General features: G+C 40.3%; 2 protein-coding genes across 11 annotated transcripts in view; one reads left to right on the top strand and one right to left on the bottom strand.

The window, feature by feature from the left end:
* Window positions 1-194: 194 nt before the first annotated feature.
* Window positions 195-3323, top strand: LOC307034720 (parapinopsin-like; the record flags this gene model as incomplete). Its single annotated transcript, XM_079673597.1, has 5 exons — window positions 195-528; window positions 1304-1394; window positions 1491-1728; window positions 1835-2077; window positions 2169-3323. The coding sequence occupies 5 exons, from the start codon at window positions 195-197 to the stop codon at window positions 2307-2309; spliced, it is 1047 nt and encodes a 348-aa protein (XP_079529723.1). The 3' UTR covers window positions 2310-3323.
* LOC307038156 (cyclin-dependent kinase 17-like) overlaps window positions 3282-16935 on the bottom strand; it is a 39181-nt gene continuing 25527 nt past the window's right edge. For 7 of the 10 annotated variants that reach the window (XM_079679464.1, XM_079679463.1, XM_079679462.1 and 4 more), the window contains 13 exons: window positions 13254-13310; window positions 13048-13162; window positions 12778-12872; window positions 12608-12670; window positions 12175-12298; window positions 11606-11726; window positions 11336-11433; window positions 11108-11213; window positions 9800-9842; window positions 9593-9683; window positions 9435-9512; window positions 8650-8771; window positions 3282-7648 (listed from right to left, as the gene is read on the bottom strand). In XM_079679464.1, the coding sequence (XP_079535590.1) occupies window positions 8668-8771; window positions 9435-9512; window positions 9593-9683; window positions 9800-9842; window positions 11108-11213; window positions 11336-11433; window positions 11606-11726; window positions 12175-12298; window positions 12608-12670; window positions 12778-12872; window positions 13048-13162; window positions 13254-13310 (1095 nt within the window). In that variant the 3' untranslated portion in view covers window positions 3282-7648; window positions 8650-8667. Of the gene's footprint in view, window positions 7649-8158; window positions 8207-8649; window positions 8772-9434; window positions 9513-9592; window positions 9684-9799; window positions 9843-11107; window positions 11214-11335; window positions 11434-11605; window positions 11727-12174; window positions 12299-12607; window positions 12671-12777; window positions 12873-13047; window positions 13163-13253; window positions 13311-16935 lie in introns of all 10 variants that reach the window. The other 3 variants (XM_079679465.1, XM_079679461.1, XR_013807908.1) reach the window with 2 other exon arrangements.

The following is a 16935-nucleotide window of genomic DNA, read 5'->3' as shown; positions in this document are numbered from 1 at the left end:
AGAGCAGCCACCCTGCTGCAGCTGAAGAAACATATCAATTGGTAATACTGTTGGAATTATGTTGGATTGTTATATATTTTTGGTTTAAGCGCTGTGAGACTGCTATTTGTTAACCTGTGGATATTCTGGACTTCATTTGGATTTGTTTTTATCTCAAGAAGGACCAGTGGTCCTCTTCATTTTCACTGATCAAGATGGTGCACCTTTCCTTACATGATGGAAACTCCTCATCCTCTCACAGTTCAGTCAACGAGGAGCTCCTGTCTCGGACTGGCTACACAATACTGGCCGTTATCATGGGTGTATTTTCCGTGTGTGGGATCTTCCTCAACGTCCTGGTGATTGTGGTGACTGTGAGACACAGACAGCTGAGGCAGCCACTCAGCTACGCCTTAGTAAATCTGGCCATATGTGACCTGGGCTGTGCTGTATTTGGAGGTCTGCCCAACACAGTATCTAGTGCCCTGGGATACTTCAGCCTGGGACGCGCAGGCTGTGTTTTAGAGGGCTTTGCTGTCTCCATTTTTGGTGAGTCAATCAAAAGCCAAGCAGTATGCCTACTTTTGTATACGGATACAAAGCATAACCTACAACTTACAAAACGCCTCAGTAAAAGAAACAGAAGATGTATCAACAGATTGTGCAATTGTTAATATAAGAAGTTACTTGCTCTGCAGGGGCAAACATTTTTTTACATATTACATTATAAGATTGTATAGCTGACACATATCATCATTCATAGCCTGATGAGGTTGAGCTTATTTTAACAACTTAATAAGCACCTCTGTATTTCAGTCCAATTGTCCCCTCCAAAAGAGCCCTACAAATCTGGATGCTTTGGGAGATGATAAAGGATTCAAACAAAGAAAACATAGTCCTGTTTTTAAATAATTGAACACTTTCTTGTAAAACATGTTTTAGTGAAATATTTGATCATTTTCTCTCAAAGTTACCAAGAGACAGCTGTAATGTGACATGAGAGCCACCAAACAATGATTTTTTGCAGGTGTGGAAACTCTGCCTTATTTTTTATTTCATCGTCATATATTGTATAATTATAATATGTTTTATTTTAAAATGTATAAGAAAAGTAATGAGTAAATATAGCAGTCATGCTAATATAATAAACATTTCATATAACCCTTTGAGTGTATTAAGTGGAATCAAATGTAAATACTCCAAAGTTTAGTACTAAAATAAATGTTTTACTTCTAAATTTACATATTCATTAATTGGTGTAAAGATGAGCCGGAATCTGTTCTATGAAAAAGTAATTTTGTTTTCACACATTTCTTTTTTTTAGGTATATCAAGTCTGTGTACCATCGCGATAATCTCTGTAGAACGCTACATAGTGGTGTGCTATCCCCAGGGGGCTATCCTGTTCCAGACGAGGTATAAATCACATTCAATATTTCTCTTGGCAGCATCACCCAGATTACAACACTTTGAACACTCCTCCGGCATGTGACACATCTCTGTTTTCCTCAGACATGCTGTTTCCGGAGTGGTGCTGTCCTGGCTGTGGTCGTTTTTTTGGAACACTCCACCTCTGTTTGGTTGGGGTAGTTTTGAGCTGGAGGGCATCAAAACCTCCTGTGCGCCTAACTGGTACAGCCGGGACATCGGGAACATGTCCTACATCATTTTATACTTTACGCTGTGCTTTGCTGTGCCCTTCACGGTAATCGTAGTATCTTACTCAAAACTTTTATGGACCCTCCGGCAGGTGAGCTATCTAAATGTTGGGAATATGAGTAGCCTACACTAAATGACTACTGGTTGCCTGTACCCACATTACAATAAGTTGTTTTGCTTGTATTTGGGTGTCATAGGTGACCAAGCTGCAGACATGCGAGGCTGGCAGCACAAATCGTGTGGAGATGCAGGTGGCACGTATGATAGTGGTGATGGTGTTGGCCTTCCTAGTGACCTGGCTGCCATATGCTGGCATGGCCCTCGCTGTCATCATTGACTCCAGTTTATATATTAACCCCATCATCGCTACCATACCAGTGTACTTGGCTAAGAGCAGCACTGTCTACAACCCTATGATATACATTTTCATGAACAGACAGGTAAACCCTCCATCATGCACATTAGGATTTGCACACACAAAGGAAAGGGATGCAGACTATTATTTACCCTTTGCTATGTGTGTGTTTCCAGTTTCGGGGATACGCTGTTCCCACTATCCTGTGTGGAAGGAACCCGTGGGCAATCGAATCACAAGTTACTGAGGATGAGACCACAGTGTCTGCTCTCAACAAGCTCCCAAGAGTCTCACCCAAACAATCTTTGAATGAATAAAAGTGGTCATGAGTCCCAATGGTCGAAGCAATGTAAAAAGGAAGAAGCAAACCATTATCATTAAGACACATGAAAATGTATTCTTACAATAAATACAACCCCTTTGTCATGATCTCTGTCATGGCCAATCATGTTCAGGTTTCATTCTTTTTTTAACGTTGTGTGAAATTCACAGTGTGTACAAATGTTGAGGTTTTCAAAGATAAAGACTCATATAGGAGCCATTAAACGTAAAAAGTGATACATTTTGTTTTATTACGAATTAGGTTTGCACTAGTTTATATTTCCTTTGTATGAGTAGACCTAATGATTTTTATTAAAACATGTGGGATCGCAATTGGTGTGTATGGGTCACATGGATATGGGCTACACTCATAGGAATTATAATCACCTGTTCACCTGCGTGAGGTGTGTGTGTGTGGAAAAGAGGGTGCTGTATTTTCTTGTTGACCGCAATTGCTTTGATTTTTTGTTCACATTGTGCTAAGTTGATCATCTCATTTTTCACTAAATTACATTTTCACAGCATTTTTTATTTCAACAAATCATTTGGAAGCGCGTCAGATATATGCAACCAGGCCCGACCTCAGCGACTTTGTTTGTTTCCTGAAGTCGCTACATCTACAACCTTGTATGTGTGTACAGCTGAAACAACATACATGGCTTGCTAAAATGAATAATAAGCCTAATTTCCTTCTTATAGATGTTGTTTAAAACCTATAGTGCCAGCAAAGACTTAAAGGCCGTTCCTTTGGCATTTAAGTGAGTGACTGAATTACATTTTACACATCTTAGTATCAGTAAGCATTTGCTTAATTGGTACTGCAAGACTGAGAGGCTGGCTTAATAATTCTTTAAATACAGATTTGCAGCAAACTGCCAAAGCCCTGTAAATGTAATTGTAGGTTATGATTTAATCCAACAAAAAAGATGGCAATATATTTTTTAAATATTTATGACAAGGAAAAAAAAAAAGGTAATTACATTATTTTATTTATTAGGTGTACACGTCATCCAGCTTCGGTCTGTGCTCAAACATGGTTCACACCCCTCACACACAGACCATTGTCACCTTTATGGCTTTCATTGATTAAAATAAAAACAAACAGTGTGTTATACTCCTTTGCAACAAGATACTTCAGTCCAGCCTTTTGGATCCAGCATGTTAAACAGCAAGAAAGAAAACCCTCAAGTCAAGTCTCACAGTTTGATCATTCACAGTCATTTCTCCTTCGCTAAAGTAACACAAATGCAATCACACTCTTCCTATTACCTTGGCTTTTTATTGATTACAGAAATATTGCTATGACTTTCATAAAGGAAAAGCAAAAAAAAAGCCAGAGTGTGAACAGCTGTTTCAAACCTGTACACTTTTATATATACAGAGCAAGGGATCAACTATGTACATGCTACATACTGTCACACTCTGGGTTAATAGGTAGTCTTTCTTACAGGCAAAGACATGGGATCAATTCACCCTTTTTGAATCCATTTTCAAAAAAGATGCAGAAATGACCCAAGGTCAGTGCCTGAAGAACAGGCAACTCCAATCTACACTCACAAGCCATCTCGTAAGATACAGTACACGTTGACATTTCAACTGATTGGTGTGTGAAACAGTTGTGTGCTTGAACACCTGGTGCTTGGAGGATTGACTTGGTCCTGTAGTTTGTGGCAGCCTGTAAAGTTATCAGCGGGAAACAACAGTGTGTCTGAGTGCTTCAAGTCCTATTAAACGCTCAAAGATTGAGATCCTACAAACTATCTGGTCCCAATGCCGGCAGCACATGCCATTGTTGCTGACTACTGTGTTGTCATTGTGTTTGTTTTATTAAAGAGAACAGTCTTCAGACTCAATGAGGAGGCATTACAGTTGAATGTGTTTTTTGATGTAAAAACAATAATCATGTAATGTCATGTCCCATGCACTAAACCGACTGACGGTATTTTCCAGCAGAAGCTATTTCACATACCAACTCAGTGTTTAATACACAAACATGCTCGATGAAGATGACAAGTATACTACAGACGTGGGTAAGGTAGTCACTGGACAGCAATCATTTGGTGAAATTAACTAAGTATGACACAGACAAATGAAAGGATGAAAATACTCCTTCACATAGTCTGAACCAGCTTTGCAAAAGGGTTTTAGGCCATGTTTGACATTCTCTGCCACACATGGGGAGACATACAAGACCAGCTGCACCTCACAGCGTCCACAAAACAACACTAGCTTTAAGTCCTGAGCTCAAGGAATGTGCAACACGTCCCCAGCCAGTCGACACACTGTTCCGGTGGGAACACAGTAAAGACTGAGAACAGCATCCTGGAAGTATCATTGCTTCTGACAAGTAAAAAGTATGATATACAGGACTGTCTCAGAAAATTAGAATATTGTGATAAAGTTCTTTATTTTCTGTAATGCAATTAAAAAAACAAAAATGTCATACATTCTGGATTCATTACAAATCAACTGAAATATTGCAAGCCTTTTATTATTTTAATATTGCTGATTATGGCATACAGCTTAAGAAAACTCAAATATCCTATCTCTAAATATTAGAATATCATGAAAAAGTATACTAGTAGGGTGTTCAACGAATCACTTGAATCGTCTAATTAACTCGAAACACCTGCAAGGGTTTCCTGAGCCTTGAAAAACACTCAGCTTGGTTCAGTAAACTAAATCACAAGTATGGGGAAGACTGCTGATCTGACTGCTGTCCAGAGGACCGTCATTGACACCCTCCATCAGGAGGGTAAGACACAAAAAGAAATTTCTCAAAGAGCAAGCTGTTCACAGAGTGCAGTTTCAAAGCACATCCACAAAAAGTCTGTTGGAAGGGGGAAATGTGGCAGGAAACGCTGCACAACCAAGAGAGATGACCGCAGCCTTAACAGCATTGTGAAGAAGAGTCGCTTCCAGAATTTGGGGGAGCTTCAAAGACAGTGGACTGAAGCTGGAGTCCAGGTATCAAAAGTCACTGTTCACAGACGTGTCCGGGAAATGGGCTACAATAGCCGTATTCCCATGGTCAAGCCACTTCTGAACTCAAGACAACGGAAGAGGCGTCTGACTTGGGCTAAGGAAAAGAAGCACTGGACAGTTGCACAGTGGTCCAAAGTCCTCTTTTCAGACGAAAGCAAGTTTTGTATTTCATTTGGAAGTCAAGGCGCCAGAGTCTGGAGAAAGGCTGGAGAGGAGCAAAATCCAAGTTGCTTGAAATCCAGTGTGAAGTTCCCACAGTCAGCGATGGTTTGGGGAGCCATGTCAGCTGCTGGTGTTGGTCCACTGTGTTTCATCAAGCCCAGAGTAAATGCAGCTGTGTACCAAGAGATTTTAGAGCACTACATGCTTCCGTCTGCTGAAAAGCTCTATGGAGATGAGGAATTCATTTTCCAGCATGATCTGGCACCTGCCCACAGTGCCAAAACCACCAGTAACTGGTGTACTGACCATGGCATTACTGTCCTCGATTGGCCTGCAAATTCCCCTGACCTGAACCCCATAGAGAATATGTGGGGTATTGTGAAGAAGAAGCTGAAAGACACCAGACCCAACAATGCTAATGAGCTAAAGGCCGCTATTGAAGCATCCTGGGCATCCATAACACCTCAGCAATGCCACAGGCTGATTGCCTCCATGCCACGCCGCATTGATGCAGTAATCCGTGCAAAAGGATTCCCAACCAAGTACTGAGTGCATTAATGGACATTTTCAAATGTTTGATTGTGTTTTGCTGTTATAAATCTTTTTTTTTTACTTGGTCTGAGGAACTATTCTAATTTTTTGAGATAGGATTTTTGAGTTTTCTTAAGCTGTATGCCATAATCAGCAATATTAAAATAATAAAAGGCTTGCAATATTTCAGTTGATTTGTAATGAATCCAGAATGTATGACATTTTTGTTTTTTTAATTGCATTACAGAAAATAAAGAACTTTATCACAATATTCTAATTTTCTGAGACAGTCCTGTATACAGATTGAAAAATAAAAAGAGTAAAAATAAATGCGAGTAGAGATTAGAGGGAGATGTTTGGGATTGATCTAAAGAGGTAAAAGCAGGTGCAAAGAGAACGTTTTAACATCAACACCTGTACATCACACAGCACATCAAGACAACTTCTGAATCAAGGCAAAAGAGGAAAGGGTGTGTCTAGGAATAAGCAGTTGAGGATTTGTAAACCTCTCTATCCGTACAGGGTTTCCTTCTTGTCTACTAAGAACAGGAGTGTCTTGCAGCGTAGTGTTCTTTACAGCATGTGAGCAAATGCAATAATTGTCGACGACTGGTTTGTGAGTGTCTTTAGTGTTCTACTTTAGTGTAGTATCGTTGTTGTTTTTTTGGTTTGTTATTTGATTCTTCTTCATTCTAAATCTAGCATGTACTTTACATCCTACTCTGCTTGAGTGATGAGGTAACGTAATGACAGCCACCCTGACTTCTACTGGACAATAAGGTGCTAAAGTTTATCTGTAAACTCCACTTTTCTACAGACTCTTAACTTTCAAGTGAATCATAAGTGTGTGTGTGTGTGTGTATGTATGTGTGTGTGTGTGTGTGTGTGTGTGTGTGTGTGTGTGTGTGTGTGTGTGTGTGTGTGTGTGTGTTTATGTGTGTGTATTTAAGAGAGCTAGAGAAAGAGAGAGAATGAGAGAAAGAAAGAGCTTGCTTGATTGTGTTTCTATGTGTTGTTTTAAAGATTGCGTAATAAAGGGCCAAGAGGTCAGGCGAGGGTTTAGGTGCAATATTCTGAGTTTGGATTCAGGCCGAGGCGTGTTATGAAAAAAGCAGAGTTCTACAGCTCAGTCTATTTATGTACAACAACAGTCCGAACAAAAAAGAAAAGGAGCACAAGAAAGTTCCCTCTCTTTCTTCGCCTTAGACTGACGTCCACTTCTCACTCCTTCTTCCTCACGGCTCACTGATGCAGCAAGTTCTGTTCAGAAACCGAGCCAGCCCACTCCTTAAACGCTGCCCTCTTCTGGACAGCAGCGGTAGTAGCAGCAAGGAGAATCTTGTACTCTCCCACTTTTCTTACGGCATTTCCCCGCTTCTCTCATCCTTAAATTTAACTTGAGTCTTTATTTATTTTTATTGTCAAGTACAAATTCTTCAGCCTAAATTCTGGGTGGTTTTGTTTCAAGTATGTGTGCGTGTATTTTTTTCAGTGTGTGTGTTTCTGTGGCAGGGTGTGTGTCGCTCCTTCAGTGTGTGTGTGGCAGGGTCAGTGAACGTATGTCTGACAGGACAGCTCCACGTGTCTCTGTCCTCCTCACCTCAGCGCCCCCGCCAGCACTAAAACAACACACTCTGCCTCCTGCTCTTCCCCTGGGCTGAGAGAGAGAGAGAGAGAGAGAGAGAGAGAGAGAGATAGAGAGAGAGAGAGATATTAAAATAGGTTCGGATTTTATTTAGACAAAAACAAACACACCACCACACATTTCACTCCATGCCTGCAAAAACACATAATCAAAGATTGTTCTACATCTAGGTGGAGTCTCATTTATTTTAAGGTTTGATGAATAAAAAGGTAACCACGGCTCTGTGCGTCCAAAACATTGTCCTGATTATGGATTTGTGCACAAACTGGGACCCTTCACATATAGCATGGCCATATAGTGTGGCGGTGGTGTTATCAGTGCCAATACTTTGGCAACCAATTGGATCATATCGTTCTATAATCTGTAAATGTGTGTGTAATCTTTTGCATCTAAAGCTAAAAACATACCTACCAGTCAGTATAACACACTGCAGTTAGAAGAACAGACCATATCCATGCTGATAGAAAATGCATTTTTAGAACCAAACCAAGCAAAAGCACACTTCACCAAACCCTCACTTACAGACTCAACAAAAAGGCTACATCTGTCTCTGTAGAAACCTAAACAGGACTGCAAAAGAAAACAATCAAAAGACTGTTCTCTGATCACATGATTTTTCTTTAACGTATATGTTGTCACCCTTTATCCCTGACATAAACGCTGGGAGTGGCTCACTGATAAACCGAGGGTTAGGTAAGTGAAAGCTGAGATGATGCAGGTGGGCAGAGGCAAGAACAGAGAAAGGGAGAGGAATAAACAACAAATAGAGACAAAGAAATGTTACAAATTAAAAAGGGATGTGAGTTTGAAGTGGTACCAACACCAAGTGTTGTTTTTTGTTGATGGAATGTAAGGAGGGAAGTGAAATGTACCCGCATTGAGCCAGTTTTAGCAACCCCCGAGAGCCACATATTAAGTGGGACAAAGAGCGAATGGACAGAAGAAAGGAGGCCAGGTAACAGCCAGAGGGGAACAGAACAGAAAACAGACAGATTCAAAGAGACCGTATTTACCAGAACGGTAGGGGCCACTCAGCCTGTGGAAGTGGAGGAGAGATTTTGACTCTGAGCCCTGGGATTGGCTGCTTCTCTCTGGAAGTACTGCGAGGGTGCAGAGCCTAGCTTATGGGCCATCGCTTTTTAGGGTCAGGGAAAAGGGGGAAGGTTGGGAATATTAAGGCGTTACGGAGGAGCAGGTCACACAAGGGAGATTATTAATAATAATTAAGGAGTAGTTGAGGATTAGGAAAGGAGAGGGCATGGGCAGCAAGAAAGAGAAGGGACAGTTTATCAAAACATGACATAGAGGCCGAAGCAGGAAGCAGAAAGAAAGAGACACACACAGACTGAGACTCTGACAGAGACAGAAACATGAAGTAAATCTAAACAAATTTCAAAAGACATTCATGCAAATGTAATGTACAGTGGTTTAGATAAGGGTAACTGTCGTAGTAATGTACCAATTACATTTTTGGGTGTGCTTCTTACTTCGTGTTTTTTTGTCTGTGAGCATGCTAACATTTGCTAATTAGAACTAACACAAGTTATAGTTGATTGCGCTGTCATAGGTTGTATATGTATTTAGCCATTAAGTACGAATAAGCATTGAAGAGATTACAGTTATGACCAGATGATGGCAGTAGATACAAGTTTAAAGAATAACCAAATGATAGACGACATAAAGCAAACGGAGGAAAGAGAAAGAAAAGGGAGTGGACAGGGGGCAGTACCTATTGTTTTTCATATTCCCTTGGAGAATTTACCTTTTTACCACTATGTTTCTATCATGGAGAACTTACTTGACTCTGGGAAGACTGAGGATCTCTTCCCTGGATCCTTCTGAAGCTGAATGCCTTTTACAGAGAAGATGGATGTGACTGAAAACGACAAAGAGTTGATGAGACAGTGTTTGTACAGTAAATGTGCAAATTCTACAAGTCAGACTGTGTGTACTCACTGTCAGACAGCGTTTGAACCTCCTCCCCAAAACATTTGAAATACGAGTGTTTCAGAGCGTCTTCAGCTGATACCCGCTTCTTAGCCTCAAACTAGAGACAGAGACAAAGAAGGGAGATAAAGAGAGGTGCATTAGTGTTTTAGTCTAATGTAATGGTAGTACATACGTATACTAAGAGTGTTCATCATTTGAGGCAATGTTTCTTACCTGAAGAAGCAGTGAGAGGAGGTCGTGGCCATCGTTGTCTATCCTGTGTCAAAGAAAGCAAGAGAAAAAGTCAGAGAGAAAGGAAAGGTGACGGAAACGGATTTGAGTGCATTTGTAGTCAAATGCTGAGCTCAGCCATACAGAGCCTTAGAGGGTTCCTGCGATTTAAACAGAGGAGGAAACCCATGACAACAGAAACAACTTAAAATCAATCCTTATCTTATTACATCTTACACATCAGTCACTTAAAGGAAAGGTTTAAAATACTCAGGTCCCAATATGAATATTGCAGTTTTGCCTGATGTAATCATTCCTCCTGTCCATAATGATCATTAAAAGATCCGCTCTAAAGTAATCTGGTACAACATCCACAGTCTTTGTTCAGGGTTCATACACTTTTTCACCAATGACTTTTCCATGACCAAAACAATTACTCTTTCTCAGCGGGAGCTACCACTGAAAATGGTTTATTTTAACATGGAACAGGAAAATAAGGTCTGCATATGAAACATGTTGTGCCTATCTAAAACAAATCAAATAGTAGGCTTACTAGCTTCTACACGCTAAAGAAACTCAAATCTCTCACCAGCTAAATACCTCGTCAGTTAAATGCCATTTTACGTTTCATTACTATATGATACAGTATTTATTATCATTATAGTATTACTATTTCGGCAATTAGATAAAATATAAATTATATTTGATGCAACTTTAGTTACATTTCCATGACTTATCCAAAACTTTGGGAAAAATATTGTTTTCCATAACTTAGCAATTAGCATTTTGAATTTCCATGACTTTTCCAGGTTTTTAATGAGCGTAAAAACCCTGTTTGTTATGTGAAGATAATATGAAGCTTCAGCATGCTGAGTCTAACCAAGTCTTTATGTTACTATCCTAATAACCTAGCTCTGCAGGGAGAGAGTATCCAGTGAGACAACAAAGAGGGGATTCGAACAAATTAAAGTCACTGCGACTATGAAAGATACCTCTTATAGATTTCTTTCCCTTTGATGTCACAGTTAAGTTAAAGTAGTTTGGGGAGCCATAATAATAATAATAATAATAATAATAATAATAATAATCCTAGCAGTTGATTCTGCTAGGAAAAAAACTAAAACACAAGATTGTCCTGGACATTTTAATTTCTCAGATTTGTCTTGTGTTTTCAGTTCCTGGAAAATCGCTCAAATACTTTCAAGGCTTTCCTGTTTGTTTTGGAATTCTGAAACCTGCTCTTGTTTTGAGACACCCATTTAAACACACGTGGAGCCATGGCTGTGTGTGCCTGCATTCACACCTACACACCTGGGTGCGTGGTTGACGAGGGGCTCTGCGTTGTATCGAGGAAATTTGTACGTCTTAAACTCTTCACTGGTGGTGATTCCAGTCCAAGTCTCTTCTGTAGGAGTACCTGTTCCAGATAAAGAGCATTAGTTATTATACATCAATTGCACAGACGCAGACAAACACACTAAATAAGGATGCATGTCACATAAGCATATGATCGTCTGAATTACGCTGATGTTGTCTCACCTAGGATGCGGAATATGAGATGTAGCTCATCTTCCACAGTGGATCCAGGGAAGAGAGGTCTGCCAGTGATCATCTCGTAAAAGATGCAGCCCACACCCCTGGAAAAAGATAAAGAAACAATGGAAAAACAAATGTTGTTTTTTGTGGAACGCTCAGAGAATAAACAGAGGCCTTTAATGTGAGAACAGAAGGAAACGGACAGACAAACAGGGGTAGTTTTATGTTCTTCTCTGAAAGTGTGTGTATTTGCTTGAATCTGTGTTTGCTCACCACATATCAATGGGTGTAGAGTACTCAGTGGAGCCCAGAAGCACATCTGGTGGCCGGTACCATAATGTCACAACTTCATTGGAGTAGGTCTTCGTAGGAACAGATTTAGCTCTCGCCAAACCTTAATTCAAACAGAAAATGACATTGATTTATGTTAATCTGCCTCATTAGGATTTGTATGTTTTAGTTCAACTCAAAACATCTCATTCCAGCAGGAAACCTCCTTTTGGTTCCTACAAAGGGAAATTATGCAACACAGGAGTATGCACATTATTATGTCATGTTTTGATGTTCACCTACGGAGGGCAGTGTTGAGTATTAAGTCAAAGTATTCAACTCCTGTTGGGTCTAGGAGCAGTATCCTTTAGGGGGCGCTATTCAGACTTTTTCCACATTACAAACTCTCAGTAAATAACTAGCTAATTGTATTTTAACAAAGTAATAATAGTTCCCTATGAGTTTAGTTCATTTGAAAGTCTGTTCATTCATTTTTTATTGAAAATATAATGACAAGTCAAACCGAAAAGAAAATATATGAGACTGATGTTGTGAGTCATAGGATGATATACCGAAATCTGCCAGTTTGAGCTCTCCTTTCTCATTGATGAGCAGGTTCTGGGGTTTGAGGTCTCTGTGGAGGACCTTTCTTCTGTGGCAGTACGCCAGACCTCGCAACAGCTGGAATAGGAAAATCTGAAAAGGAGTTGACATTCGTATAAGTTATTGTTACATACTTGTCATTACATTAAATATAATCATTTAACCAAGTAATGTATTTTAACAGGTTACATCATGTGGCATTCTTTTGATGTACTGATCAAACAACTTTCAACATTATAATTGAGAAGCCAAGCTGCATGCCAATGTTTTGCCGCTATTGAAAGAAAATAAACACAAAATGGACGCTTTTTTTTCATTTGCAACTGTGAAAATAAGATTACATTCAGTAGCAACTCTAAAGATGTCTCCTCAGTACTGAACATGTGTATTGTTTTGCATTACCTTGACATTGTGAACACTCATTATGCTCCCACAGTCATCCATGTACTGCTTCAGATCTTTTTCCTGAGAGGAGATAAAGAAAGAATTAAATAAGTGCAGATATTCAGATTAGTATTATTTGCTCTCTCACACACAATAAACCTACACACATGCACAGTACAGACACTCACCAGGTACTCAAACACGAGTGTCAGGCACTTCTCAGTGTGGATAATGTCATGGAGAGTGACAATATTGGCGTGCTTCAAGTCCTTCAGTAGAGACACTAGGAGGGGGAGACATATTGGAGACTGTCAGTCAAACACAGAGAACCTGTGAGGAAGCAGCTCATAGGTCACAGCACTGTCAAAACCTTACAAGCTTCTTGACAACATGGTGCTGTGTGTTTGCCTGTGAGTTGTTTACTTCCGAATTGCATGATTTAGACAGCATGTCAGTACCTTCCCGGATAGCCGTGCAGGGCGCCCCCTCCTCGTGCTCCAGCCGGATCTCCTTCAGAGCTACTAAGTTGTCTGTTAACTTGCTTCGCCCCTTAAACACTGTAGCATAGGTCCCCTGCGGAGATAGAAAGCATGCAAGTGTGAGTATTTTGAGGAGTTTGTATCTACTTTGTGTCACTTTCAAGGATTTTCTTTATTGATCTCACCTCCCCTAGTTTGTCCAGTTTGATGTAGGTCTCAAGTTTCCCAAAGCCGATTTCAGACTGGAGAACACAGAAAGAAGACATTTAAGGAAGTTATATCTCTATCAATGTACTATATTGTCAAGACATTGAGGACTCTTTGTGGTTGTGGTAGCTAAGCCCCTCCACTATGTATAGTCTAACCATCTTGAGAAACAAATCCTGAAGGCCACGGCTGTTAGTTCAGATTTCATGACATCTGGCCTACAACTGCAGGGGTTTGAGTCACCAAATCTTATTATTCTGTGTGTGTCTGTCAGTTTGTGTGCTTATGCTAAAGCTTTAGCTTATCCAACATTAACAGTATGTAACTGAGCATCTCTTATTTTTCTAATTCTAGTTAAGGTTATGTCTTTGTGATTGCATATATCATCTGTTTCTCTACTGTGTTTCACCTTATGATCTAAACTTACATTTGGTCAGATCTTCTGACATGGTCCAGTTTATGGGACATCATTCAGAATCATATACATTGCATTGGGCACAAACATATACAGGCACATTTGAAAGCCTGTGTGCTATAGTGGAACATTAAATGATAAGTTGAACTTCCATGAACAAAATGTAATTTTCTCCAAGTCTTTTAATGCTATTCTTTCGCCGCAGGAATGCAGTATAACAAAGACAATGAAATGAGGCTCTGCAGATAGCTTCATGGGGATATTTACGTCTAAACATGTCTATAAATACCCAGCGTGCATACTTCTAATTGGTGAGTTGGATAAACTTTGAATTCATCCTGAATTCAGATAATAAAGGTTAAGCTGCATAATGTATATGGCCCCCGGAACCGGGTCATGAATTATAGATGGATGTAGCTATGTCAAGCTGTGATACCCACACGCCTGTCAGTGATTATCCCTTTCTCTGTCACTTTCCCCCACTTATTTGTCTATCTCCATCAGGGTTGTTCCAGCCATGTTTTATCTGTGCTCATCTCTCTGAACCCAGCCATCTCTCTCAATCTTGCACTGGCCTGTAATGATGCTGATATGAATGCCAAGCCGAAGCTCGTCTATGCGTATGGGGGGAGGGTCTGACCAAGTTAGCTAATGAAGCATGTGATCTCTTTAAAAGGCATGCCCAAAAGGCAACATCAGAACGAGATGGGACATACAAGATGACACACTTGTTATAGTGTGTATGTGTATTGGTATGCACAAAACCACATTTGCGTAATTAATTATTGGCATTATTTCATTTATGTTTCAGAATCAATATCTGTGTTGTATCTGGTAGTTTGCAATGCCAAAATACTAATGGAAAATATAAATACAAACTGTAGTGCGTAATTATTATGTACTTTGTAATATTTGTAGGGGCCTGCACTGTATTTATAATGCTGTGTGTGTGCGCTTTTGTGTGTGCAAGAGAATATTTGTGATGAGACAGGCAGCCTATGCTCAAATGTAAACACACTCCCCTCTGCACACACACGGTTCCCATCTCTGCTCTTGTGACAGCGGCTGTCAGGAGCTGTTGCTGAGCTGTGCTGCTCTTTCGGCAGGGGAACCAGTCACATGACACACACACACACACACACACACACACACACACACACACACACACACACACACACACACACACACACACACACACACACACACACACACACACACACACACACACACACACACACACACACACACACACACACACACACACACACACACACACACACACACACACACACACACACACACACACACACACACACACACACACACACACACACACACACACACACACACACACACACACACACACACACACACACACACACAATCAGTGGCCTTGCTTCATGTTAGTGTCTCTAAACCAAATGAGGGCCCAGCTCCTTACCTTGTGCCCAATCTCTGCTTACAGCCAGCAACTGCACTCTCTGTCTATGTACCTGATGATCCTTTTTGAGTGTGCGTGCGTGCGTGCGTGCGTGCGTGCGTGTGTGCCTGCGTATGCTTTCGATGTGAATGGGTTCATTTCATTTCCAACGCTTCACTGAGATTACTCAGCAGACCAAGTTTTTGTGACAAAAAAAAGCAACATAAAACCAAACAAGATGTGTTCTGTCTGAGCCTGAACAAGAGTCAAAAAGACATACAGCTGAAGTACCAAGTGTTTAAAGAGAGCAGCTTGGTTTGAATGTGTATTGAAAAGAAAGCCCATTTCACTTTGAATACTTGTGAGCAGGTTTGATGGGGAGTAGAATGGATTGAGAATAGTTTTTAGTGGTAGAGGGGATATGACTGCTAAGAAAAGAGGTGGCAGCCGGTGAGTGGAGGTGCAATAAACATCCTGCACTGTCACCTTTTCATTTAAACCTGCCAGTAGCAATAGACCAGGTCTGAGATCCTGCACAGATCACTGCTTTTATATTCATGTTGTGCATTCCTCCTGATCAACAGAGATTTTTATCAAATAACTAATAAATATTTTTCTTCACCTGAATACTGTAAATTCCCTTTTTCCCGTCTGCAGCCGCAACATTAAAGATAGTTTTCCACGAGTCAAGCACGCATTTTTGTTGACAATATTGCGGTCGATAAGGTTCATTTAATTGTGAAAAGCCAAAAATGTGACTAGGATTTATATTCAATTAACTGCACAGACTTAGTATGCTTTAACAAAAGAATAAAACCATCAATAGGAGACTCTTTGTTGTATTTTGTCACTGCATGGTTGAATGGATGCAGGGAAAAGGGAGCTTTGCACACAGCTAAGTGTTGTAGTTTGAGATAAAAATGACATCTCTTTCCTCAGCACAATGGAACACTGAATCTCATTGGTTCGCAGTGAATAATTGATTTCAACAGCCATTAGAGAAAATTGATACCAAGCAACTTCACTTACATTACATTGGAAGCGATTCAAAGATCAAAATACACGGTTTCAAGTGTGAGCTTCTGTAACGGGACACCCGACGCATGGTCATGTTACAGTAACGAATGAAAGCTAAACTGATAACCCAGAAGCCATAACATCTAAGTGCAGAGAAACATATTGCTATTTTAAAGCTTGCAGTAATTCAGGGTTGCTGTGACACACTTAGGCACACTTGTTCTGATGGGAGAATAAAATCAATACTTTTGGGGAGACATTTATTTTCAATGCCAGCATGTTTCAAACTGGTCGGGGGTTTTGACTTCTTGTTATTTTCAACTACAGGTTTTTTAAACTGACGTAAGAGGCAGAGGCCAACTCATTAAGGCCAAGTCTCCAGCTGAGCATGTTGAAAGTAGGTCTGTAAAATACTGAGTGCAAAAGTGTGTCCTGTAGAATACACAAATACATTCAAACTAACTCCAAGCACACACTGGTTTGAAATGTAATCTCAGCTGCCATCTAACCTCTCTAAAACTACAGCTCCTTTTCACACATTTCTTCATCCTCATTTTTAACCGCATCTCACTTTAAAATCACATCTGGCCCTTTATTCCATTACAATTCTCTAGTCATCCCTCCTTGCATTTCCCCCCTCCCTATGCCTTGTTCTCTGGCTTATTTCAAGGTGTCCCTGTGTGTAATCCTCGTCAGGAGGGGAGCTGCAGCAGATGAGTCTGACAGTGCTGCTGAATTATTGATTGAGCTATTACATCACATGCATAAAAATACACAGCAACACACAAGTGGACAGACCCAAGCATGT

The sequence above is a fragment of the Notothenia rossii genome (assembly GCF_949606895.1).
Source record: "Notothenia rossii genome assembly, chromosome: 4".
NCBI lineage: Eukaryota > Metazoa > Chordata > Actinopteri > Perciformes > Nototheniidae > Notothenia > Notothenia rossii.
The sequence above is the reverse complement of the archived record's forward strand: the minus strand, read 5'-3'. Positions and strand labels throughout refer to the sequence as shown.